Source organism: Helianthus annuus, chromosome 17 (genome assembly GCF_002127325.2).
Source record: "Helianthus annuus cultivar XRQ/B chromosome 17, HanXRQr2.0-SUNRISE, whole genome shotgun sequence".
Lineage (NCBI taxonomy): Eukaryota > Viridiplantae > Streptophyta > Magnoliopsida > Asterales > Asteraceae > Helianthus > Helianthus annuus.
In genome coordinates, this window is record NC_035449.2 from 189,599,527 (window position 1) to 189,626,829 (window position 27,303).

Here is a 27,303-nt window from a genome sequence, read left to right on the forward strand (position 1 = left end):
GTGGCCTTTAGAGAGGTGAGGCCCAAAGCAATGGCTTGGTTTGACTTACTCTCAAGTCGGCCTTGGTTCAAACATTAGACATAATCTTCTTCTTAAACACTTGATATAATCAACATAAATGAAATTATCCCAAAATAAAGGCACAAGTTAGACATAATAAGTATAAGCACAATCATCCCAAAATGTTGTTTCAAATATCTAAAAGTTTCTAACGATAGCAGATTAACTAAATAAAACAAACGACCATGAATAGATGTAAACGAACATAAACAAACATATTACCTAACGTGTTCACGAACACAATTGACCGATTCGTGTTCGTTCATCTAATTAACCAAATGAAATTCTTTATTCATGTTCGTTTATTTGTCAAACAAAAGAATTTAAACGAACATTTTGCCAAACGATTCACTAATATAATGGAACAATGTTCGTTTATTATGCCATGCCTGCACAAAAAGTGAGACTTAAGATCACGCCAATAGTTGTTGATCGAAATATAGGTGTGTGTGCGCGTGCATGGGGTGTGTATGCATGGGTGTGCATGCATGGGTGTGTTTTTTTTTTAACCAAGATTTTTAATAATTTAATAAATTATATATGTATGCGTGTTTGTGTATATATATATATATATATATATATATATATATATATATATATATATATATATATTAAGGCCCTTTAGCTATCTTTCAAATGATCTCGTGAAGTCCTCATAGGTATTAGCATGTGATTCTTCCAACTTAACAATATTCTTCATTTCTACAATTTTATCTGTACATAATAAACATATATATGTGTATATTTTGGAATCAATTATTCAGCCACAAAACCAAAACTACCGAAACAAATTGATAGGAACTTCGTTATTTTGGCAATACATCCCGTTCATGCTTACGATTTTCCAACTACTCCACTTTCCTTTTATCAATAACTGGCACTTCTTTGATTACGCAAAGCTTGTTCATTAGCGACTTTGCTGCTTCTTTCTCATGAATAATTTGATTGTGCGCCTTTTCCAATTTTTCTTGCATTTCTCGGATAGCAATCCACAACTTTATGATTTCTTGTCCCTTTCCTTCTTCAAGATCGACATGTAAGTAACATAAAAGGTTTAGAAAATAACTTTTTTTTTATTACTGTTAACATGTTAATCTCTGTTGGACATATAAAAGATGTACCATCAAATGCTTTTTAAAAGTCTAATCTCCATGTTAGCTTTTCACCACGCTTCTCCAGCTTGTCTTTAGCTTCTCTAAGGGCCCGTGCTTCAAAAAAATTAATTTTTTTGCAGATAAATTATGAGTAAGGTACGCTGCAGTAATAAAAAGAAAATACAACGCTTTACGGAAATAAGAAGCTCCTCTGAAGAAGGAAGTGGCTTACGGAAGCCATGTTTTGCAAAAAAACAGAAGGAGTTGGGCAGGCGGTGGGTTTTTTGTGATAAAATGACATTCTGGAACTAATGAGAAAGATGATAGAGAAATGTGTTTCATGTAGAAAAAGAAGAAGACACGTGGTATGAAAAACATGTTAACAGCAAAAAAAGAGATTAGGTAAAAAAACTCAAATTAATTTAACTATGCTGTGTAAAAAATGAAAAATCATTTTAACAACAAAGATAAGATAGAGTAAATAAAAAAAAAACCTCAAAATAATTTAACTATGCTAGATAAAAAACATATTAATTTTTTTTATCATGACTTCGTTCGCTAATAATATATAGTTAAAATAAAAATAAAATTACAATTAAAATAACCCTAAACGTATCTTCCCTGTTCGGTCCTCCTCCATCTTCTAAACCTAAAAAACAAACAGGCGATTGACAGATCTTCTTTCATTCTACGATTCAGCAGGGAACGTAAGGTTCAATCAGCCAGCCAGCAGGTAAGCTTCGATTCAGCAACTTCGATTAGCCTCTATTACATTTCAATTGTTTTTTCTTATGAAACGCGATCCCGGATCGTGTTCGTACCGCGAATTGGATCGGACGAACCAAAACGAAAATCACCAGAGAATTATGTGACTATGAGTTGTACCCTTGAAACATTGCTAGGTAGGTAGGTCTAATTAGAAAAATTACCTGTTATCACTTATTGTAACTATGAATATTAAGAATTTGTTCGCTCATCATGAAGATCCAAGGCTTATGGCCGGAGCCTGTAATCCGAGTTTGGGTCTTAATTGCGATCAAAGATCTGAACCTGTAAAAGAACAAACAGTTAGGCTCGCCGTAGAGATGGGAGCCCCCTCTGCAACCACCTTCCGGCGTGAGGATAAGTATTTGATAGAGAGAGAAAGTAGAGAGAGAAATCGTACTTGGGTTGTACTTTGAATCGGGTACTTATACTAGTCAACTGTGATGACGTCATCCGGCTGGACGACCTATTGATGGTCCGTCCATAGGCGAATGGGGGATGGAGCTTCTGAGATATGCGTCTCCTTTTGATCCGGTCCGGCCCTTATGAGAAAAGGTCGGTCCTCGGATATGTATCTTCACATCACATGCTTGGTTTTAAAATGCGCGTGGTGGTGTTTAGTTCCAAAAGCCGAGGCGTGAGGCGAGAATTTTATGTACTTGAGGCGCTACTTTATGTACAATCAAAAGTTGCATCTTTCTCATCTCTTATACATATCAGCCTTTTTATCAAGCATAGTTGTTAATAGCGGCTATAGCGACCGCTATGTAGCGATGCGGCGTAGTGTCGCTATATGGGTCATAGCGACAAATAGCGATGATAACAATAGTTTTTTTTTGTTGATGTAAATAGCAATTAGATATAGCTATAAAATAGCTATGCAATTAATCTCGGCGATATCTCGGCTATCGGCCCCTCACCAAAATATCGGTTTCCGATATCGGTCAACGATAATATCAGTGGTCATCTTGCAAAACCGTATCGGTTGTCTCGGCGATATCTCGGCTGGGCCAATTTTGTATAAAAAAATTCTGGATGGTTTCGGAGCTGCATTCGTGTCCGCAGGATGCGCGGGCAAAGTATTTACCACCTTTTGAGACTTTCATTCCCACACCTACGCTTTCTACCACCTCTTGTATATATATAAATATATATATTTATGCATGATATTAGACTTCTAGTATGTATATAGGCTCTAGATATGAATATGAATATGAATATGAATATGAATATAAATATAAAAATATATATTTATGCATGATATTAGAAATTACCGATATCTCACCGCGATAAACGATATCTCATATATCGGTCCTTGACCGATAACCGATATTTTTCCGCGTTAACTGCATAGTAAAATAGCTGGATTTATAGGTTCTTGTTAAATGTACAAGTAAAATAGCATATATACCAAGGTATTTTGATATAATATACATATAAAAATTTTCAAAGTTCTTTTTCTAGTGTATCGCTATTTATAAAATAGCGGTCGCTATTTGTCGCTTTTCGCTATGTAGCATATAGGTCCCTTGTCGCTATTCGCTATTAACAACTATGTTATCAAGTAAATCATCCATAATCTCTTTGTCATTTTACAGAGTCCAGACCCTAGTTTTGATCAATTTTGGCCCACGTGGCATGTGTACACAAGTTTTATTTCATTGAATGTTTTTTTTTTTTTCGGATTGCAGGAATTCAGTTATTTAATAACATAAAGAAAGAGGCATGCCGGCACAAAAGATTGAAACGGGTCACACAGACACTGTCCACGATGTATGCATGGATTATTATGGAAAACGAGTGGCATCTGCATCCTCTGATGCCACCATCAAGATAATCGGTGTAAGCAACAACTCTACTTCCCAGCACTTGACCACTTTGACCGGTCACAACGGTCCAGTATGGCAGGTCACGTGGGCCCACCCCAAATTCGGGTCACTTCTAGCATCGTGTTCTTATGATTCAACCGTTATAGTTTGGAAGGAAGGTAACCCAAACGAGTGGACCCAACTCCATACTTTTAGCGACCATAAATCTTCGGTCAACTCTATCGCCTGGGCCCCACACGAGCTTGGTCTCTGTTTGGCTTGTGGCTCTTCTGATGGGAACATTACCATTCATACCGCCAGGTCAGATGGTGGGTGGGACACCACACGGATTGACCAGGCTCACCCAGTTGGAGTCACCTCGGTTTCGTGGGCCCCATCGATGGCTCCCGGGGCTCTGGTTGGATCTGGTGGTGCTTTTGAACCCGTTCAAAAGCTGGCTTCTGGTGGGTGTGATAACACTGTAAAAGTATGGAAGCTATCTAACGGGATCTGGAAAATGGACTGTTTTCCTGCTTTACAAATGCACAGTGATTGGGTTCGTGCTGTCGCGTGGGCCCCAAACCTGGGACTTCCGAAATCAACAATCGCAAGTGCTTCCGAGGACGGTACAGTTGTGATATGGACCGTTGGTAAAGAAGGTGATAACTGGAATGGTAAGGTTTTGTATGATTTTAAGGTCCCCGTTTGGAGGGTATCTTGGTCTTTAACCGGAAATATTTTGGCGGTTGCTGCTGGCGGTAATAATGTTACTTTATGGAAAGAAGCTGTTGACGGAGAATGGCAACAGGTAACCACCGTTGATTAGCATTTCTTCATGCTTGTGTTCGTGTTTTTTCTATGCATCTTGTGTTATTCTTGACTCGTTTAGATTGAATTTGGTTTGAACCATTCTGAACTCGGTTTTAGCGCGACGTTACTAGTCGAAGAATATAACTAGAACTTTTATTGGATGTTTACGTTTCGGTTATTGTTCGGTATGCAATTATGCATAGAAGCTTTGAAGGTTAAGGTTTGTTTGGTTCATGCTCCATTGGTTGTGAAATTTGAGGTTGTGTTATTTCTAAATTTTATGGTTAGGGTTAACAAGATATTATTATGACATTAATTTTGACATTTGAACATCTTAATCATGCAAGTTGGGTAGATTGACAGATGGATTGTCTTGAGCTCGCCTCGTTTAACTTAAGCGAACTCGATCCTAGCTCTTTGTTTGACACTTGAGCGCGGCTCCTCAATAATTTTACAAGCTGTCTCAACTCGCTAAATATATATATTTATCCCTATATTTTAATGTATTTATTTAGTTATTTCTTATCCTATATTTTAGGCAAATTGGATTTAAATAATCTCAACTTACTCAATTTGGCCAATAATAATCCCAACTCAGTTATTGGCCGATAATAATCCGAACTGGTCTACTTTTGACCGATAATAGTCCGCCGTTAAAAATAGCTTAACGGAGTTATGCTTTTTTCCGAATTACAAACCGATGTTTAGGGCTTTTGATTAGAACGAGGATACGAGTTGATTGATGTAAAATTTACCTCGAAATACTACCCCAAACGACAAAAACAGTGCTTCAATTCGGGTGTTTAAACTTCCAATTAACAAAAATCAAGCCGTTTGAAGCACCGTTTCGAGGTAAGTTTTACATAAATCGACTCGTTCGTTCTAATCAAAATCCATAAAATATCGGTTTGTAATTCGGAAAAAAGCATAACTCCGTTAAGCTATTTTTAACGGCGGACTATTATCAGCCAAAAGTAGACCAGTTCGGATTATTATCGGCCAATAACTGAGTTGGGATTATTATCGGCCAAATTGAGTAAGTTGGGATTATTTAAATCCAATTTGCCTATATTTTAATGTATTTATCTAGTTATTTCTTATATACAATAATAGCTATACATAACATAATGCAAATTATTTAGTTTTTGTCATAATTATATACATGATGATACTATTTATGATGTAACTATTTATTATAGAAATAATATCATTGGTAGCCTAATCAAGCTCAGGCTCAACCTCGTTTAGTTTTAGGATCAAGCTTGGGCATGAACTCGTTTAAGCTTGACTCGGTGTGAATACTCAAAGAATAGATCTTGAGTAGCTCGACGCTCTTAGTCGCTTACTATGTTTGTATACTAACGTTAAATATCTAGGAGACTAAAATCTGTGCACAACTTTGATCGAAACTCCTTGTATACGCCTATGCAGCTTAATCATCCATCTCGGTATATTGGTTTAAACTCAAACCTAGGACATAATACACATTCTAATCCTTTGACATGCTTTTCTATGCTTCTTTCTCACCCTTCATACTGAGCCTTGACGCCTAAAACTCGTCAGGGTGGTGGAATACGATACGAGCCAAATTTTAGCATTTCGCTCGATTTGAAACCGGATATTATGGTCCACTACACGCGAACATTGTTGGATACTGTTAGTCGTTATTAAGTCCGGTTTGTTGACAAAGGTTATGACACTAAGGCCTTGAGTTTGGTTGTCAAACCTATTCATTTGATTTGTTGACAAAGGGATATTTGTCATGTCAACGTTAACGCCATTGCTTACACAACGTGTTTAGTGTTTACAATACTTCCATTTGTTTATTGTGATGCATTGGTGACATGTTACATAAATATGTTGATTGTATTATTATTAGTGGGAGTTCCTTCACATTTGTGGCTTTCTTGATGTATTGAATGAGGTTTTAGAATATCAAGGGAAAAGGTGTAAAACCATACATTTTTACTTGCATGAATGAGGTTTTAGAATACATTTTAAAAGATAGTGGTGTGTTACGTATTGTTTCCGATACGGTTTGTCATTTTGTAATGGAGTATAAGAAAAAAGAATATTGGATTTTAATAATTCCAGATACGGTTTGTCATTTTGTAATGGAGTATAAGAAAAAAGAATATTGGATTTTAATAATTCCAATTATTCCCAACTTTAAAAATAACCACTGTCAGTCCTAACTTTAACATATTGGCCAGCCTCCAATGGACCCTGACTAACAGAACCCTAACGCCGTTAGTGTCCGGTCACCGGAAAAGTCAACATTTTTGTCCCGAACCTCTTTGTAACCTTATTATGGACCTTTGGGAACCTTTTTTCTAGTAATAGCCTCAATTATTAAGTTGTCGGAAAAATCATTTTTCGCCGAAAAACTCAACTTTTTGACCGGAAAACTCAACATTTTCGTCCTAAACCTCTTTGTAACCCTAGATCGGACCTTTAAAACCTTTTTCTGGACAAAAACGGTTTTCCGGTGACCGGGGACTAACGGCGTTAAGGTTCCGTTAGTCAGGGTCCATTGGCGGCCAATATGTGAATAGTTGGGACTGTCAATGGTTATTTTTGAAGTTGGGACTGTTGGCGGCCAACGGCGAATAGTTTGGATTATTAAAATCCGATATTCCTAAGAAAAATGATTCTTAGTAATCTCTTTTTCAATACACCATCTTCAATAGCGTATATAAAATTATCAGTTTTGGTCTGGACCAGACTCGCAAACACAAACTAAACAAGTCGTGTTTGCGTCAGACAAACAGTTTACCTGATTTGTTTAACCCATTTGTTGACATAACACATATGGTTGAATCGTATTTATTTAACATCCATTTGTATACTTGTGATTGTAAAATGGTTATTTTGGAGTATTAACATGTTTTTCATGTTGATGTCTAACATGATTTCATGTTAGTGTTGTGTTGGATCCACACAGTTTGATGCATTTAGCACCCCTAGTCGGACCTGATTTTCTTACATATGGTGAAACCCAACTATACGTAAGAAATATCTATGGTTCATTTTTCATTCAGATGATCATCAAATACCCGTTAAATTTGATTTTTCTGCAGCTCAAAATCGGATCGGGGACAAAAATCTGTATCACTAACATATTGTATCAGTATTTATATATTGTTTTTGCTTTCGATAAATTGACACTGTATCACTAACATGTTGTATCAAATTGAACTGAACAATGTTAGTATTGATATGCATTAATTTTTATGTTTTCTTTTGATAACGGATACTTTAATCGTATCATAAAAGTTATATTAGAAAAAAAATATATGTTTAAAATCAATTAAAGTAATAAAACAATAAATAATAAATACTTAGAAATATTGAAAAAACTTTTAACTACTCTTCATCCACATTTTATATTAATGTGTATAATAAAACAATAAAATAATAAATACTTAGAAATATTGAAAAAACTTTAAACAACTGTTCATCCACACTTTATATTAATACATATAATGGTAGGCTGACGGTGGGTAACGCAACGACTCAGAATGCAAGAAAATGAAACTATGAGGGCTCAGGGGTCAATTTTAGACTTTAGAGCTCAACGTGTGTTCTCAGTATGCAATTGCACTTAAATCTTTTTGAAAATAACTACTTACAGAACATTCTTGAAGCTTGACAGTTAATATAAGTGACGGATCTAGAAGAAAAAAACCAGGGACAAAAAAACTATCATACATTAATAAAACGGAGAATTCTTTTTACCAAACATTTAGAGGTATCTTAATAGATGCTCAGGGGTATCCAATACATAAAACAGGTCCGAATGGAGCCTTGTTCATGTTCGTTTGTTTAGCATTAAACTTGTTCGCGGACACATATTGAACGAAAGTGTTTGTGTTTGTGCTCATTTGTTAAGGAATTGAACTTCTTCACAAACGATTCACAAAGACATACGAATAAATACCTTTTGAAAAAAACGGCAATGTTTAATTCAAACATTAGACATAATCTTCTTGTTAAACACTTGACATAATCATCATAAACGGAATTATCCCAAAATAAAGGCACAAGTTAGACATAATAAGCATAAGCATAATCATCCCAAAATGTTGTTTCAAAGATCTAAAAGTTTCTAACGTTAGCACATTAACTAATTAAAACAAACGACCATGAACAGATGTAAACGAACATAAACAACATATTACCTAATGTTCACGAACGCAATTGACCAAACACAATTTTGTTCGTGTTTATTCATCTAATTAACCGAATGAAATTCATTATTCATGTTCGTTTATTTGTCAAACAAAAGAACGTAAACGAACTTTTTGCCAAACGATTCACTAATATAATGGAACAATGTCCGGTAAATGTGGAAAGTGAAAGTACGTGAAACACCGTCCCCGTGGCGTGAAGGGAGGAGTCCGTGAACAGCCTAAGGAGCGTGAGAGAGGGCAAATTACATAAGAATAACAGGTAGACCAGCAACAAACTGCGTCGCCATCCTCGAATAAAGTTATTGTTTGTGGAATAAAATAAAAGGCATCAGATTTTCGATTTTCAAAGAGGAGTTTAAAAAAAATATCATCTCCTGAAATGAGTGATGAGTAATGACTTATCTCACCATGGATTGCTGCTGCTGCTGCTGCTGCATAACCAAATTACCCTATCTTCTTCACTCGGGTAAATTTCCATCTTCCACAACTTTCAATTTCCCCTGCCCTGCCCTGCCCTGCCCTGCCTTCATTTCCAATTTCAAGATTTTTTTATTTCTGTTTTCTTCAACAATTTAACACACACACACATACATACATACACATGTTTCCTTGATTGGGGAGGGGGGTTGCCGAGCAGGGGAAGGGGTGCCGGCCTTCAATTGGTGAGTGGGGAGTGGTGTTTGCGGTGAGTATTCACCGATTCGGTGAAGAAGACGAGAGGTGGGAGAGAGAGGGTGAATAGTGGGCCCATCCTTTTTCAACCCATCACAATTTTTTTAAAAATTCTTTACCACTTCAGGTGTTTGAACCATTGTCAGTGATTAAGTGCAAAATGGAGAGTGGAATGGGGACTTGACATGGCATGATATTATTGGCTAGAGAATAACTCAAGGGTGTCCTATTGGCACACCAATACCAAAAAGTGTTTTTTGTCCTATATGTACACCTTGCAGTGTCGAGCTGTGGCTAAAGCGCGGCGTTTTGGTCCGGTTAACCAAACAAAGACCGACGGGTGTCTGACGGGTCTGTTGACCGGACCAAAACGCCGAGCTTTGGCCGCGTTTTGGTCCTGTCAACCAGACAAAAGACTGACCGGGTGTCTGGTTGGCAGGACCAAAACGCGGCCAAAACTCGGCGTTTTGGTCCGGTCAACAGACCCATCAGACACCCGTCAGTCTTTGTCTGGTTGAGCGGACCAAAACGCCGCGCTTTGGCCACAGCTTGACACTGCAGGGTGTGCACAAAAAAACACTTTTTAGAGTGGCTATCTACACACTTGGTGTGTAGATAGTTTGAGCCTAACTCAAACACCCTAAAGTGATTGAACAACTCCCTCCACCCTAATATTCTGATCACCTGTAAAGAAATAAAAGTACCCTAGTTGCAGCGTGCGGACGTCGGTCAGATTAGACCGAACCACGTTAAATTCCGGTGTTCTTTCTTTTCTGTTTGTTCTCGTGTGCCTTGTGTTCTGCTCGAGATCCCTACAGCCACAAACAAGTCAGCAATCGCTGCGACGCTGCCTCAGGCAGATACCGCCGTTGTCACTGTTGCATATTACTGCCGTGATCGTTTTCGTTTTCGTTTTCAGTTAAGCTGTGATACCTAACAAAGGGCTGATTTTTATAACCAGTTGATGTTACATATGTTTTGCTAACCATATGATGATGCAGTAGACCTGCTATAACCGGGTAAAAGGTGAAATATAAACTGTTTTTCACCAACCATAATAGTAAAAACGTGACGTATCAACAGTTTTTTCTCGGTTACAGCAGGTCAGTTTCATCAAATGGTAACGGAATAAAAGTTTGTAACATCAAATGGTAAAAAACTAGTTCATTGCGTACAATGACAAACACGTGAAAATTCGTTACCATTTTGATGTAATAAACCCGTCTGCTAAAAGTTGTAAATTTGTTTAACGTCTCGTGTTTTTATTAGCAATGGCGTAGCTTTGTGGGGGCGGCCGACCCCCCAAACTTTTCGCTCGTTAGTGGAGAGTATGTAGTTTTCGTATAGAAATTTTTGGGTATATACGTTTTTGAACCCCCCCCCCCCTCCCCCGGTTTATAGAAATTTTTTGTATATACGTTTTCGACCCCACTGTCAGAAATCTCAAGCTTCGCCACTGTTTATTAGGAAGGAAATATGAACGCCTATGCTTCCAAAATGTTCCACCCAGAAAATTCTTTGTGGTATGTTTCCACATACCTTAATTCTATCATCTTCATACACTCTACTCGTTACGTCAGTCAAAACCGCAATGTTTGACTATATACATAGCTTTCCCTGTGTGTTTTGACTACTTTTGCAGCAATTCCATGCGGACAAGAGGATTTACGCAAGCAAAAGTTCACCTAAAAGGTTGAAGAAATCAAAAGAATTACAAAAAGTTGCGAATCCACAACTTGCTGAAAGCACACTCGATGAACAAAATGAAATTTCGGATAAATCTTCTCCAACTAATTCGGTTAATAACTTGGAGTCACAGGCTTCAGTTGCTATTGCTTCTAGAAGTTCTGTTCTACAGGCTTGCACCTTGACTTCCGGTTTTATAGCTTTCACGGGAGTAATAATTCGACAGGTGACATCTTGTTGTGCAATCTTTTTAGTAAGATCATGGTTACATCACACTTTAGGGGTGTTTAATGGGGGGGGGGGGGGGGGGGATATTCCACGGTCCTCTCAACCGCTGGAGTGATCACACTCCACAAGCTAGCTTAGCCCCATAGCTGCCTGGGGTGGAATACCCAACCGAGAGCGAAGGGGTTGGGTGTTTAATTGTGCATTTAAGGTGATCATGTATTCATGTTGTAATAATCAGCTTGGCAAAAACTGATATCGTAGTATTAGCTACGCTAAAAACTAGAGGTGCTAATTTCTACACATTTAACGGGTCGAATGGGTCAAAAGTTTCCCAACATGTATTTTTAATGCGCGACCTCCTAAATCATTATATTAAAAAGATTCAGATGTTTATTAAAAATAGAGTAAACTTCCGTTTTGCTCCCTGTGGTTTGGTCACTTTAACGGTTTGGCCCCAAACCTTTAAAAATAGCCATTTTACTCCCTGATGTTTTGGTTTTGTTGCCAGTTTGCTCCCTGCGGGGAGCAAAATGGAAAAACAAACAATTTGGATGGAGTTAGAGGCGGGGAGCAAATTGGCCAAAAAAACGAAACATGAGGGAGTAAAATGGCTATTTTTAAAGGTTTGGAGCAAAACCGTTAAAGTGACCAAACCACAGGGAGCAAAACGGAAGTTTACTCTTAAACATAAGAGTAAATTGCCATTTTAGCTCCTGAGGTTTGGTCCAAATTGCCATTTTAGTCCAAATAGTTTTTTTTTTCTCCTCTGGGTCCCTGACTTTTCCATTTTCTTGCCATTTTAATCACATTGCCTAACTCAGTCTAAAAATCTGGTTATAACCAGGGGCATTTTTGGCATAACTGTTGTGTACTGATAACCAGGGGTAGTTTACAACATAATTTATAAACCTCATAATAATTTAATGCCAAAAATACCCCTGATTATAACCTGGTTCTTAGACTAAGTTAGGCAATGTGATCAAAATGACAAGAAAAAGGAAAAGTCAGGACCCAGAGGAGAAAAAAAAAAACTATTTGGACTAAAATGGCAATTTGGACAAAAACTCAGGGACTAAAATGACAATTTACTCTAAAAATAATATACTTTTTTCTAATCATAATCAAGGCATTAAGTATATTTTTATTTCATTTTAGAAAGAACAATATATATTTTCCGGCCAAGATTACCCCTTGACCAGACCCATCCTTGCCACATCTACTTATTACTTTGTGAAGACTTCAGGAAATAAATTTGAGAGCAAATTATGTTTTTGGCCCCTGTGGTTATATCACTTTTACTATATTAGTCCAAAATAAGAATTTTTAACATATCTACCCCCATGGTCTCTATAACTAACCATTTTGGCCCCTAAGTCTAGAGATCATAGGGGCCAAAATGGTTAGTTATAGAGACCATGGGGGCTAAAATGGTTAGACTTAGGAGCCAAAATGGTTAGTTATAGAGACCATGGGGGCAGATATGTTAAAAAATCTTATTTTAGGCCAATATAGTAAAAGTGATATAACCACAGGGGCCAAAAACGTAATTTACTCTAAATTTGAAAAATATATGTATATCTTCTTGGCTTTTGCAGGGTTCTCATTTGGCATCATCACAAGGATGGCCTATAGCTGATTGCTCTTCTGAGATATCATGTAGGCTTTCCAATATAATTACATGTTTGAATTATATGATAGAGTAAATTACGATTTGGCCCCTGTGGTTACATCACTTTTACCCTTTTAGCCCAAAAAGAAATCTTTTAACATCTGAGCCCCCAACGTCTTTTTTTCTAACCCTTTTGGCCCCCAACACTAACCCCATCCATTTACTTTTAGGGGTCAAAAAGGTTTGAAAAAAGACGTTGGGGGCCAAAAGGGTTAGAAAAAAAGACGTTGGGGGCTCAGATGTTAAAAAAATTCTTTTTGGGCTAAAAGGGTAAACCTGATATAACCACAGTGGCCAAAATCGTAATTTACTCTATATGATATAGGGCTGTAAACAAGCCGAGCTAGACCCAGCTCAAGCTCGGCTCGAACTCGATTCGAGCTAGCTCGGCTCGAGCTCGAATTTCAAATCGAGCTGAGATTTGAGGCTCGAGCTCGACTCGATTAGAATTCGAGCTAGCTCGGCGCGGCTCGATCTAGCTCGAACTAACAAAAAACCGCAAAAATTACTACTTAAAAATGAATTTCTTCATAGACTAAGGGCCATAATTGCTATTTAATTTAACCATATAGCTAAATATGAAAGTATAAATAGTTAATTCACTTTGTACATTGTCTTTATCTTCTTTTATAGGGAGAATACTCCCTTAGTTTTTGTTTTCTAAGCGATGTGGGACAAAAAAATGAAGGATGTAAACCTTACCGAGCCAGCTCACGAGCTCACGAGCCGAGCCAGACCAAGCTCGAGCTCGGCTCGTTTACAAACCGAGCTGAGCCGAGCCGGCTCGTTAACAACCGAGCCAATTTCGAGCCGAGCTTTCTTCGAGCTTTTTTCGAGCAAGTTTCGAGCGAGTTTCGAGCGAGCTGCGAGCCACGAGTTTTTTGAACACCCCTAATATGATATGAGAACAAGTGGATGTCTAAAGGTGGGTCCCATTTACAGTTGAAACTGAAATGGGACCCACAAAAGAGACTGTATAAAGATACAAAGTTACAAACTGATTAATCAAAAGCACTTTTGTAATTACAGTTAATTTTGAGATTTGGCATCTGCAAGTGATAGCGGGATTAGTCATACTCATATCGTGTTCTCGGCTATTACTACTGAAAACATGGTCTGATTTTGCTGAGTCTAGTGAGGCATCCAATCAACAGGTTTTCTTTAATCCCTAACTCTGACGTTAGAGGTGGCAAAATGGACGCATTGGGTTATGGGTCAAAAATGAGTAATATCTTTAATGGGTCGAAAGTCGAAACATGTTTGGCTGACCCGAAACACTTTTTGGCCAACTATTGACCCGTCTCCTTTGAAGCTACTTTTTGTTTCCAAAAAAAGTTTCCGGGTTGACCCGTTAAAGATAAAACATGATCTGAATCGAGCTATCCGTAAGTAATTGGGTCAAAATTGTCACCTCTACAAAATCATATATTGATATTGTTGTATATTTGTGCAGGTCCTGACGTCGCTCGAGCCACTAGATTATACAATTGTGGCATTTCTTCCCGGCATTAGTGAGGTTAGAGTAGAGAAACTTGGATGTTATTCGTCTACACCATTTACCTCCGTTTAGCGTATTGTGGGGCCCATTCCAGTTCTTCTTACTCTATGTTAGTGGGATCCACACACACATCTTCATTGAATCATGAGTAAATTACAAAAATCGTCCTTTATGTATGTCACTTATTGCAAACTGTGTCCTTTGCCTTCAATAATTACAGAAAACGTACTCGATTATTTACAAACCCTTGCCTTTAGCCGTAACTCAGTTAATTTTGTGGTTAAATCTGACCAAATGGACCCCACATGAGAGTAAAATGACCAAAATACCCTCATGCGGGGTCCGTTTGGTCAGATTTAACCACAAAAAATTAACTGAGTTAGGGCTAAAGGACATGTCTTGCAAGTGTTTGCAAACATCGAGTACGTTTTCTGTAATTATTGAAGATAAAGGACACAATTTGCAATAAGTGACATACATAAAGGACGATTTTTGTAATTTACTCTTGAATCATTTCTCTTTGCATTATGGGTATGTTTGGTACGTAGCTTGGTTATTTATTTATTTAGAGTAAAATGTCATTTTCGTCCCTGAGGTTTTGCCACTTTTGCGACCTTCATCCAAAGGTTTGTTTTTCCACATCTGGGTCCTCGTGGTTTCAAAATCTTGCCATTTTCGTCCCTGAGGGCCAAACCTCGAGGGACAAAAGTCGCAATAAATTGTCAAACCTCAGGGACAAAAATGGCAAGATTTGGAAACCTCAAGGACCCAGACGCGGAAAAACAAACCTTTGGATGAAAGTCACAAAAGTGACCAAACCTTAGGGACGAAAATGGCATTTTACTCATTTATTTATTTTGAAAATAAGCTCCTATCAAGAAAAGTCTTGGGTGAATGGCAAAATTAAGGAAACATAAGCTTGGAGCTACTAAAAGCAAAATTACTTGTATACCCTTTCACAATGATCATGTACCAAATAATATGTGTGTTAGTTTTATGTCATTTTACACTTATTAGCTACAAGTACTTATACTAACACTTCTATACAACTGACAAAGAGCTACACCTTTTGTGTGTGTTAATTCATAGGAACTCCTATTTCGTGGCGCATTGCTTCCATTATTCGGAAGCAACTTGATAAGTGCTAGCGCGGTTGCTGCATTATTTGGGATTTTGCATTTGGGAAGTGGTCGGAAGTTTTCCTTTGCAATCTGGTATGAGCTCGTTGTTTTTAGTCCCTTAAACCCTAAACCCTAAAATCGAGCCGGGGGTCTCACTGGAAGCAGCCTCTCTATTCCTACGGGGTAGAGGTAAGGCTGTCTACATCTTACCCTCCTCAGACCCTACCTTAGCGATTTACTGAGTATGATGATGATGATGAAACCCTAAACCTTTAAGTTTGGTCTTTATTATCTTGAGCAAGTCAAATGGGTAAAATATTGATCAAATGGCACACAAAATTTAACAAGTTTTACTAAGTTTTCCATTTTAGAATATAAACTTATATGTAATGTCTTTTTAGGTAACCAACTTTTAATTATTAGCTTTGTGAAGATATCAACTTTTGGTATTTATTTATTTAAGGTAACCAACTTCTCTTAGGTAACCTACTGAAAATAAACTTCTAAAAAAGTCAAAAGCCAGCCCCCCCCCCCCCCCCCCCCCCCGCGCCAAAAAAAAAAAAAAAAAAAAAAAAAAACTAATGATATTCTTACAACATAAAACAAAGTTAATTACCTCAAATGAAGAAAATTGATGAAGTTTGTTTATCTATTTGTGGAATTGGACCTAAAGTTTTAGTACTTGACTAAACTGAAATAACTCTTAAATTACTTTATTAAAACAACTAGGTTAGAACCCCGTGTATTACACGAGTTGAATAAATGTAATTTTATATATTAAATAATAAAAAGTTATATCTTTGTGAACTCTGTATATTTGTATATTGTACGGGTTAAATAAATATAAATTTATATATCAAATAATAAAAAAAGTTATATCTTTAAAAAGCATGTGTATTACACAGATTAAATAAATGTAATTTTGTATATTAAATACTAAAAACGTCGTATCTTTAAAAACCCCGTGTATAATCGGGCTGAATAAATCTACCAAATAATAAAAAATTACATCCTTAAAAACCTCGTATATTACACATGTTGAATAGATCTAAAAAAAGTTATATCTTTAAAAACCATGTGTATTACACAGATTAAATAAATGTAATTTTGTATATTAAATACTAAAAACGTCGTATTTTTAAAACCCGTGTATCTTTAAAAAGTTGGTTTATTTTATTATAGTAGTTAGATTAATATAAAAGAATTTAATAATAAAGGACTAAAGTCTTGGTGGGTCAAGTTTTCCCGTATGATATCTATTTGTTTTGACCTGTTATCTAACCCGCTCGTTTTGCTACATTTACACACGATCAATATGGTTGATGGTTTTAACTTTGTAGTTTGTTTTTTTTTATTTTTTATGTATATTAGGGCAACTTTTGTTGGGCTTGCTTATGGTTATGCAACGATCTTATCTTCCAGCCTTGTTGTGCCCATGGCTTCTCATGGAATTAATAATTTGATAGGCGGCATTATATGGCGCCTTACACACACCAACTCTCAAAAAACTGATGTACAATGACCATAAATGTAAAAAAGAATTCAGAAATTATATATAGGATTCAGCTCTCTTGGGTGTTTGGTTCGTTGAAATTCAATAAATTATATTCCTTACTCATTTGGTTTGCAAAAATTGTTCTTGATTCAATGGATGACATGTTATGTCAGAGAATAGAAGAAATTGAAGTTGAGGTTAAATTCCTCGATTTCTTTCGAGTAAATGAACTAAGAAACATTAAATCTCTCACCTCCGCCGTAACTGTCTTGGTCGTTGCCACCATTGTTGTCGTTGCACCATCGTCACCAACACCATCTTTCAACTTGAAGTTACAAAAAATATGATTATTTTGTTAATCTAATATATTATAAGTCCATACACGAGATATTATAATCCTTCGTATTCTTAAAGGTCAATTTTCAAAATTTCAGTTCTTTCAGAAAAGAAGTTATCTCATTTATTGGGTGGCTTGTTTAATCGTTAGAAACAACTTTTATAAGTTATTGAATATTGAGCTAATGATATGGTGTGATTTTGAAAGATAATATAAATATAAACTTTTCTTAAAGTTGTTCTATATTGAAACTGTTTTGTATTTTATTAAAATATGCATATAATCAAATTATAACCTTCTTTCTTTAAACTCAAACTCACTCATACTTTAAACTCAGTCAAACTTTAAAAAATAGTTTATGGTTAGAGTAAAATGCACGGATAGTCTCTGTGGTTTGGTGAAATTTCACCTTTAGTCCCCAACTTTTCAAAATTACACTCTTAGTCCCTGTGGTTTGACAAGTTGTTACTTGGATAGTCCCCAAAGCGGATGAAGGTTACTCGGATAGTCCTTGTTGTTTGACAAGTTGTTACTCGGATAATCCTTATCATTTCACACCCACTTAACCAGAAAAACTAACCTACATCCTCTTTGGGGACTATCTAAGTAACAACTTATCAAACCACAGGGACTAAGAGTGTAATTTTGAAAAGTTGGGGACTAAAGGTGAACTTTCACCAAACCACAAGGACTATCCGTGCATTTTACTCTTATGGTTAACAATAGCTCATTTTTTATAACTATATCAAAAGAACTGCGATACACCGAAGAAATATACATGGTATGATGTTTTTGACACATCATATGAAAAATATACTTTAGAACGTGTATAAAATACTAGAACGATATTAAATGACGAATATACAAGAGTCTTAAAACGAAAATTTGTATCATTTGTCAAAGTGATACGCGTTCAAGTCTAACAAAGTAGACAACGTATGAATTTTAGTAGTAAATTCCAAGTTATGATTTTTTATCATATTAAGAGATATTGGATTTAAATAATCTCAATTTTCCTCAATTGGCCAATAGCACTCTCAACTTTCGATTTGTACCACATCACTCCCAACATTCAACTTATTGGCTAATAGCACTCTAAAATTAATCCAACACTAAACCAGTTTGTTGACATCAGCTGCCACGTCGCCAAGCTAGTGACACATCAGCTGCCACATCATCAAAAAGGCCACGTGAGCTGCCATCTCGCCTGCCACGTCATCAAAAAGCCAAGTCGATTGCCACATCAGTGGCCACCTTAGTTGCCACATCATCAAAAAAATACACGTCAGATGCCACGTCAACACACAAGTGTCACATCAGCGAAAAACTAACTGGGTTAGGGTTCAATTAGTTTGGAGTGTTATCGGCCAATAAGTTGAAAGTTGGGAGTGGTGTAGTACAAATCGAAAGTTGAGAGTGTTACAATTGATGAAAATTGAGGTTATTTAAATTCAATTTCCTTAGACCATGCGTAGTGGGCAAGATCCACCCTTGGGCGTTTTGCGGCATGTGGCAGCCCAGTCAGCAATGGACATTATTGGGCGTTTTTTACAAAAGGGGTGTAGTGGGGATGTGGGGATTGTGGGGCATTATGTTTTGTAATAAAACAAAATAAAAAAAAACATTTAAAAATCTTATTGGCCACCAAATGGAAGCTCAAATATGATTGGCCAAGAATCCCCCCATTTGGCGTGATTTATAACACGCCTCAACAACAAAACTGCCAAACACGCCCATGCGTAGTGGGGATGTGGGCGATATGGGCGTGATTGAGCCCTAAAAACGCCAAAAGGCAACCACTACGAGTGGTCTTAGTATAAAAAATATGTTTCTCACGTGTTCGGTAAAACTAAATCTAAAACAAGTACTTCTTTTTTTAGCGACAAATTTGAATTACTGACGGATAGCTGGAGTATCATCGTGCTATCAGCGGAACCACCCGGTCATATTCATCTCCACTAGGGATAATGACTATACACCAATTCAGGAGGAAACCCAATAAATATGAGAAAATTCCCTTGTAGGAATCGAAAATAACACATAAAATACCACTGGGCTATAAAGTCACGAGAAAAAAAAAAAAAAAAAAACAAAAAAAAAGTACTTAATTTCACAAGATCCAATCTTTTAGTTCCCACAACCTAAAACTTCACAACATTTATATGTCATCCAATGCAATGCGACATGTTTGCCGGTCCACCTAAAGATTTTATTGTTCCAACCAACCTTACCCACCTGCCAAACCACTTCACCTCGTATTTATAACCCCCTGATCTACAAAACCCACCTTCAAGATCCAATCTTTCCACCATTTTCACAACTCAAACCCCCCAAAATGGTCCTCACTTTCTTGCAAACCCTAAAAACCCAACCTTTATACCTCAACTTCATCCTTGCTTTAGGAATCCTCTCATTTCTACGAACTTTAACTTCAATCTTGAAATGGGTTTACGTCAATTTCTTCAGACCTGCAAAGAATCTGAAAAAGTACGGATCTTGGGCACTTGTTACCGGTTCAACAGACGGTATTGGTAAAGCTTTTGCTTTCGAATTAGCCAAACAGGGTCTTAATATAATCTTGGTGGGTCGAAACCCTAGTAAATTAGAAACTGTTTCAACTGAGATTAAGTCGAAATTTGGGAAAACCCAGATCAAAGAAGTGGTTTTTGATCTTTCTGGTGATTTGAATGAAGGGATCAAGAGGATTAGTGAGGCAATTGATGGGTTAGATGTTGGGATTTTGATAAATAATGCAGGGGTTTCGTATCCTTATGCTAGGTTTTTTCATGAAGTGGATGATGAGTTGTTGACTAATTTGATTAAAGTCAACGTTGAGGGGACTACTAGAGTGACACAAGCTGTGTTGCCTGCTATGGTGAAGAGGAAGAAAGGTGCTATTGTTAATATTGGATCTGGTGCTGCTATTGTTATTCCTTCTGATCCTCTTTATGCTGTCTATGCTGCTACTAAAGCGTAAGTTCTTTTTTTTTTTTTTTTTTTTTTTTTTTTTTTTTTTTTTTTTTTTAGTAGAAAGTTTTGATTTTGAAATTTGGGTTATGGATCTTGATTAGTGCTGATTGGTGTTGTTGATTTGTTTAGGTATGTTGATCAGTTTTCAAGGTGTCTTTATGTTGAGTACAAGAATAGTGGCATTGATGTGCAGTGTCAGGTACATTGTTGAATGTTTTACTTCATAGAAATTTTATGGCAAATTGGATTTAAATAATCCCAACTTGCTCAATTTGGCCGATAATAATCCCAACTCAGTTATTGGCCGATAATAATCCGAACTGGTCCACTTTTGGCCGATAATAGTCCGCCGTTAAAAATAGCTTAACGGAGTTAAGCTTTTTTCCGAATTACAAACCTATGTTTTATGGATTTTGATCAGAACGAGGATACGATTCGATTTATGTAAAACTTACCTCGAAACGGTGCTTCAAACGACTTGATTTTTGTTAATTGGAAGTTTAAACACCCGAATTGAAGCACCGTTTTCGTTGTTTGGGGTAGTATTTCGAGGTAAATTTTATATCAATCAACTCGTATCCTCGTTCTGATCAAAATCCATAAAACATCGGTTTGTAATTCGGAAAAAAGCTTAACTCCGTTAAGCTATTTCTAACGACGGACTATTATCGGCCAAAAGTGGACCAGTTCGGATTATTATCGGCCAATAACTAAGTTGGGATTATTATCGGCCAAATTGAGCAAGTTGGGATTATTTAAATCCAATTTGCCAAATTTTATTAAGTCGGATAATCGTCGTTATCGTTTTATTTTTTTCATAAAAATGTTGATTAAAATAATAGTGGTTCAAACTTGTTGATCTAGCCCACCCTCCCAACCCAGGCGGGTTTGGTTTCTGCGGCTGGGATCAGTATTTTCATCGGAACCTACCGAACTGGATCATGAGCACCCATATGTTTTTAAAGTTATTTGTGTTTTAAATTCGAAGTTTTCTAGTGTTATTTGGAAATTAGAAATTTGTTATGGTAATGCATATTATGGATGAGGATCATGTTAGTTTCATGAACTTATAACTTCAATTGTGTTTGGGTGGATTATGTTAGGATCTATATCATAGTTGTCAATAGCGAGCGTAGCGATCGCTATAGCGCGCCACGTAGCGTATGGGTCTAGGCTCGCTATTAGGGTTGTAGCGATAATAGCGACAGTTTATTTATTTTTTTAATATAAATAGCAATTAAATATAGCTATAAAATAGCTTGATTTTAGGTTTTTGTTAAATTTACATGTAAAATAGCATATATATACCAGGGTATTTTGATATAATATACATATAAAATTTTTAAATTTTTTTTCTAGTGTATCTCTATTTATAAAAATAGCCGCCCGTTATTTATCGCTATTCGCTATGTAGCATATTTTATAAAAATAGCCGCCCGCTATTTATCGCTATTCGCTATGTAGCATATAGGTACCGTATCGCTATTTGTCACTATTCACCATTAACAACTATGATCTAAGTAACCAAACACTATGGTTATAGCAAACAATAATCATACATATATAACTTAGGGTATCAATAGTGTCGGGTTGGCAGATTGAACGACTGAACGTTCAACCCATATATTGATTTGTGTCAAAGACATCAACCCTGACCCGGTCACACATAAAACAATGAAACTCGAACACGACCCGTTTATATCTCATTTATCTAAACAAGTAAAACGGGTTGGCAAGTTGTAATCAAGTTACAAAAGTGTTAAACGGGCTAGCCGATTGTAATAAATGGGCGAAATGGGTTGGCGGATTGAACAAGTCAACTCGAACGCAACTCTTTCAATTAAACGAGCTAAGCATGTCAACCCAAACATGATCCCTTTATTGAAAGGTTTAAGACATGACAACCCAAAACCTGATTATTTGTGTCATGTTTCGTACCTATTTGACAGGTCCCATTATACGTTGCAACGAAAATGGCATCAATCAAGAGGTCATCCTTTTTTGTACCATCAGCAACAGGATACGCAAAAGCAGGGTTGAGGTCGTTAGGGCACGAGCCGCGGTGCACACCTTACTGGCCCCATTCACTCATCTGGGGTTTACTTTACTCGTTACCGGAATCTGTAATTGACGCGTGGCGTTACAATTTCTGTCTTAAAATCAGAAAGAAGGGACAACTCAAGGATTCTAGGAAGAAAGAGTGAGATGATGATATTTGTGCTCAGTTGGTTTTTTTTTTTTTTTCTGGAATTTTAGCAACAAATGCAGTTTATGTGCAACTTTAGCTTGTAGAATGATGATGAAGCTGTGAGTTATGTTACTTTATATTTAAATTATTATGTCTTTTCAAGTTATTTGTGTGGATTTACCTTTTTGGTTAGAACTATTACTTTTCAAACTTGAAGTAGGTGTTTATATTAAAACAAGTAGATTTAAGTTATCTTTTATTGTTATGTTTCTGATAATATTATTTTTTTTTCTTTATAATACTGTTAAATTAGTTAAAGTTTGATGAATTGACATTCAAAAATGTGTCATGAATACTTTTTGTTGAGGTTGTAATTGTAATAATCGTTAGGTGTGAGTTGGCTGGCGGGGTATCGGCTAGCGATTAACAGGGATTAAGCGTATTGAGATTATATATATAACTTTAAGTTTTATATGTATACACACATTTTTATATGTTATTTTTCTAAGTAGACGTGTTTTCATACCTTCTTCGACCCATTTTTGAGTAGCTAAGATTAATTGCCAAAATTTATAGGTTTTTGCCGGAATCTGGCTGAAATTTACAGATTTTGGTTGGAATCGCTAGACGGCCACCGATTTTTGGCTGATTAGAACCGGATTTGACCATTGTTGATCGCATAGCGATTCATTGGCCGATCAGATGAAAATTACTTTATGAACCCGGGACTAGCGATTAATCGATGACTAATCGGAGACTAGGTGAGATTTCTACAACCATGCTTTTTGTCGTCTTGATCATATAATGTGAGAAATTGTATTCGTAACAATAATACGAAGTTGATAGGGCAATGTTTATGTCTTCAAAATACTTTGCATGACATTCACGTCAACAAAAGCTTTTCTACGCAATCTCTTCATATAGAATGATTGCATTTATCATTGTAATTTACAGATGTATGTGTTATTATAAATACAAAAACTTAGAAAATCATGATATAATTAAAAACACATTATTAACATGTTAATAAAACATATTAACTTATTCTAAATGATTTATATTCAAGCATCACATAAAAGCTTTTCCTAAAATGTTTTATCCATTTCAAGTTGTTATCCACCAATTCGGGTCCAATATTTGACACTATTTTTAGCAACTAAAAAAACATAAAAGAAATAAAAAAAAAGGTTAAAAAATCATGACCGTTGGATCGGCTTCCTTTTCCTAAACACCACTTCAGTATCCAACCCAAACCCATCAACTCTCCTAGAATAAACAAAATCCGACCCATCAAACAACTTAACCAACGGTTCAACACTATACAAATCATTAGCCGAATACTTATCCGACCGTCTACGTAACGCCACGTGTAAAACACACACACCATCAACCTTTAACGTCCGTTGGATCTCCCCCACAAACTTCTCCGGGTACAATGCATGATCAAACACATTCGAAAACTCAAAGTCAAAAGTCTCATCATCAAACGGCTGATAATGAAAGTCACCCCGGATCACAAGAGGCGGGTATGGTACCAGATCCAACCCGATTGAATCCCACACTCCGACCCGTTTCAATGCCTCCACCTCCTGCCCGACCCGAGCTCCTACACAAAGGGATTTAGATGAGTTGGATATGAGTTTTTTGTCTTTTAGATCCGAAAAGAATTGTGAGAAGACCCGAATCTTTCGGTCCCAATCTCGGGTGGTCCATATTTGTCGGAGCTTCGGGTTGGTGGTTTTGTGAAGTTGGTGGTGGATGTAGTTGTCGTATGAGGTGTATCCGGGTCGGATCTTGAGGGTGGGTTTGTTTAGAAAGGTGGTGGATTTTAGAGAGAGAAAGATGAAAAAAGATAGAGGAAGGAGAAGAGAGAGAAAGAAACATCTGGGTATTAATGATCTTAGTTGGTTTAATGGGTACATCTTTCATCTCTACATATGATATATCTCACACACTCTCTTTCTAGTTTGTTGATACATCATACATGGGATGTGTGTGTGTTACAAAGCAAACAGACAGATGGCTGATATATACACATGTATATATATATACACATGCATACATCATGCATATATATATGCATAAGACATGAAACATACACGCAGATATAAGTATCTACATGGCATGTGTGTATGTATGTATGTATGTAATGAAGGAAAAATGTGGATTGAGTTGGTTTCGATAGAAATGATACAAGAGTTTCTTCGAAATATCAAGAGACAACAAAACAATGTCGTGAAATACAAAGTAGTGCTAGCCTGCTTACATAGAATTATGCGGACAACCACAGATAAATATATTGCATTTTCGTAATTTAAAACTAAAAATAACTTTGTTCCTTAATATATCCGTTAATAATAATAATAATAATAATAATAATAATAATAATAATAATAATAATAATAATATTATTATTATTATTATTATTATTATTATTATTATTATTATTATTATTATTATTATTATTATTATTATTATAATAATAATAAATCACTAAAGTGATACGTAACTAACTGTACTTTATAGATAAATTTATTATATCATCCCGTGTAGAGTTACACAGGTTGTATAGAAGAATGTTGCACAAGAAAATGTCATGGAATGTTTTTTTTTTTTTTTTTTTTTTTTTTTTTTTTTTTTTTTTCTCGATCTATACGACCCAACTCTCATATAATGTTATACGATCCATATAGAGTGTGAAAGTAAGATTTTGATGTGTGCCTTTATTAACACCCTTTTTTAACATACTCAAAGTCAAAGGTTTATACCTATTTTTTAAGTTTTTATCTAAATTCTTTGGTTTACTTTATTATAACTAATAATAATGTAATACTTGGTGTTTATGAAGTGGAAAATAAAGGAAAGAATAATTATCTTTTGATGATTCAACAAACAGGATTAACAGTTCATATGTTGGGTGAAGTGAAGTTGGGTGAGTTACACTAATTGGGCCAGATTTGGGCCTAATAAATTGCTCATGGGGGTTGGCGTCTTGGACTCTTTAAAGATCTAAAATCTAAGCCGAATAGAAAGCCCATCCTAAAGGCGTGAAGCCCCTTTACCAATCTTCAGTTTAGATTTGTTCATTTTTATTCTGAATTTCAGGTTTATCATCGTCGTCGTGTTGCGGCGAACTTCTTTTGTCATTTAGTCTGTGTTTACATGTATTTTGAAATTACTACGAGCGTGTTGCGCATGAAACCGCTAACAAGAATAAAAAAAAATATAGAAAAAACACTAAAAGGCAACCGAAAGAAAATCAACCAAAAAAGTTGTATGGTAATGATGTTGTTCGTATGAAACCCGTGGTCAGAGATGAGCTAAATGGTACTGGGTACCGGTACCAAATTTCCCGAACCGAAAGCTCTTAAGTACCAATTTGTTACCAACTTTTGGCGTTCCTGGTACCGGTTCGCTACCGGTTTTTACCTTCATATACTTGTACCGTAACCGGTATTTTCGGTACTAGTACCAATTCGGTATCGGTTGGCATCGAGCTCATCCCTACCCCTGAAACTAAAAAAAAAAAGAAATCGTTAAAAGTTGAAGAAAATCAACAAAAAAAAGTTGTACGATACCGCTGTTGTTCGTACGGTACCCGTGATCAAGGATGAGGAAATTGTACCGGATAGCAGTACCGAATTTCCCGAACTAAAAGATTTTCAATATAAATTTGATACTGACTTTTGGCCTTTTATGTACCAGGCTGGTGCCGGTTTTTACCTTCATGTACCAATATCGAATAGGACGTATCAGTATTCTGATAGAAGGTGGATAAATAAAAAAAGATTGACACGTGGCAAGTCTTGAATGGTGCAGATACTATTCATTAAGTTGGTTTTTTAATATATAGATAATTTCACTAAAGTAAAACCATAAAAAAGAAGCATTGAGTTTTTTCATTAAAAGTAAAACCATTAAAAAAAGAAGCATTGAGTTTTATGAGTCGTTTCACTAAAAGTAAAATCATTAAAAAAAAAAAGAAGCATTAAGTTTTATGAGCCGGATAGTAACTTAGTGGAGTTTTATAAACTTTCAAGGTGAGAAAACTAACTGATGTTAGGCTTAGGGACTATCCGGGAACAAAATTGCAGAAGTTGGGGACTATAACTGTAATTTTAGAAAGTTAGGGATTAAAGGTGAAAAAATGTCAAACCACAGGGACTATCCGGGCATTTAACTCTTAAAAAAAAGAAGCATTGAGTTTTATGAGTCGTTTCACTAAGGTAAAACAATTAAAAAAAGAAGCATTGAGTTTTATGAGCCGTTTCGCTAAGAGTAAAAGCATTAAAAAAAGAAGCATTGAGTTTTACGAGTCGGATAGTAACTTAGTGGAGTTTTATAAACTTTCAAAGTGGTAGCGGAGTGGTAAGCGGTTTAAGTCTCTCTAGAGTTCTCATATTTGAATTCAGCTTCCATTGGTTGAAAGATACTCACGGCTCAACGCAAGCTACATTTTACCTACTCTCAATAGTTCATAGTGTTCCATAAGTTTTTCGATAACAGGGTCTCATTTTTATGTGTTTTTCGTTCATTTTTCACTACAATAAAAATATAAAACATACATTATTATTTTTAATTAAACAAATATTATTATATATATATCAAATGATAAAGGCTTGTTGCGCCAGTTGATTTCATAAAATTTACGATTTAGCCACTAAAGTTTTAGTTCTTTGAAAATCTACTGGAACATCCATGGGTAATAT

At 36.1% G+C, this 27,303-nt stretch overlaps 4 protein-coding genes across 6 annotated transcripts; 3 read left to right on the top strand and 1 right to left on the bottom strand.

Moving 5' to 3' along the window:
• Nucleotides 1-1,762: 1,762 nt before the first annotated feature.
• On the top strand, nucleotides 1,763-4,776 carry LOC110926542 (protein transport protein SEC13 homolog B). 2 transcript variants are annotated; one of them, XM_022170325.2, is made up of 2 exons: nucleotides 1,763-1,887; nucleotides 3,611-4,776. In XM_022170325.2, the coding sequence occupies exon 2, from the start codon at nucleotides 3,645-3,647 to the stop codon at nucleotides 4,551-4,553; it is 909 nt and encodes a 302-aa protein (XP_022026017.1). In that variant the 5' UTR covers nucleotides 1,763-1,887; nucleotides 3,611-3,644; the 3' UTR covers nucleotides 4,554-4,776. The 2 variants fall into 2 exon arrangements, with proteins under 2 accessions (XP_022026017.1, XP_022026019.1); XM_022170327.2 differs by having other exon boundaries at nucleotides 1,765-1,887; nucleotides 3,604-4,776.
• A 4,273-nt stretch (nucleotides 4,777-9,049) lies between these two features.
• On the top strand, nucleotides 9,050-17,222 carry LOC110921322. Of its 2 annotated transcripts, XM_035986437.1 has the most exons (9): nucleotides 9,050-9,196; nucleotides 10,870-10,925; nucleotides 11,045-11,115; nucleotides 11,161-11,314; nucleotides 12,912-12,972; nucleotides 14,015-14,139; nucleotides 14,439-14,501; nucleotides 15,573-15,697; nucleotides 16,976-17,222. In XM_035986437.1, the coding sequence occupies exons 1-9, from the start codon at nucleotides 9,124-9,126 to the stop codon at nucleotides 17,124-17,126; spliced, it is 879 nt and encodes a 292-aa protein (XP_035842330.1). In that variant the 5' UTR covers nucleotides 9,050-9,123; the 3' UTR covers nucleotides 17,127-17,222. The 2 variants fall into 2 exon arrangements, with proteins under 2 accessions (XP_035842330.1, XP_022021309.1); XM_022165617.2 differs by having other exon boundaries at nucleotides 11,045-11,314.
• Nucleotides 17,223-19,616: 2,394 nt separating this feature from the next.
• Nucleotides 19,617-22,786, top strand: LOC110926521 (very-long-chain 3-oxoacyl-CoA reductase 1). Its single transcript, XM_022170306.2, has 3 exons — nucleotides 19,617-20,409; nucleotides 20,536-20,605; nucleotides 22,356-22,786. Exons 1-3 carry the CDS (start codon nucleotides 19,772-19,774, stop codon nucleotides 22,608-22,610), a joined length of 963 nt encoding a protein of 320 aa, XP_022025998.1. The 5' UTR covers nucleotides 19,617-19,771; the 3' UTR covers nucleotides 22,611-22,786.
• Nucleotides 22,787-23,672: 886 nt separating this feature from the next.
• On the bottom strand, nucleotides 23,673-24,550 carry LOC110922910. Its single transcript, XM_022167105.2, has one exon. It carries the CDS (start codon nucleotides 24,514-24,516, stop codon nucleotides 23,791-23,793), a length of 726 nt encoding a protein of 241 aa, XP_022022797.1. The 5' UTR covers nucleotides 24,517-24,550; the 3' UTR covers nucleotides 23,673-23,790.
• Between the last annotated feature and the right edge of the window lie 2,753 nt (nucleotides 24,551-27,303).

Excerpts from the sequence above, each read along its gene's own strand:
- LOC110926542 (XM_022170325.2), top strand. The coding sequence starts at position 3,645 with ATGCCGGCACAAAAGATTGAAACGGGTCACACAGACACTGTCCACGAT.
- LOC110921322 (XM_022165617.2), top strand. The coding sequence starts at position 9,124 with ATGACTTATCTCACCATGGATTGCTGCTGCTGCTGCTGCTGCATAACC. Across the intron at positions 14,140-14,438 it reads GTGAGGCATCCAATCAACAG|GTCCTGACGTCGCTCGAGCC; the intron begins GTTTTCTTTAAT and ends ATATTTGTGCAG. Across the intron at positions 14,502-15,572 it reads TTCTTCCCGGCATTAGTGAG|GAACTCCTATTTCGTGGCGC; the intron begins GTTAGAGTAGAG and ends GTTAATTCATAG.
- LOC110926521 (XM_022170306.2), top strand. The coding sequence starts at position 19,772 with ATGGTCCTCACTTTCTTGCAAACCCTAAAAACCCAACCTTTATACCTC. Across the intron at positions 20,410-20,535 it reads GTCTATGCTGCTACTAAAGC|GTATGTTGATCAGTTTTCAA; the intron begins GTAAGTTCTTTT and ends TGATTTGTTTAG. Across the intron at positions 20,606-22,355 it reads GCATTGATGTGCAGTGTCAG|GTCCCATTATACGTTGCAAC; the intron begins GTACATTGTTGA and ends CCTATTTGACAG.
- LOC110922910 (XM_022167105.2), bottom strand. The coding sequence starts at position 24,516 with ATGTACCCATTAAACCAACTAAGATCATTAATACCCAGATGTTTCTTT.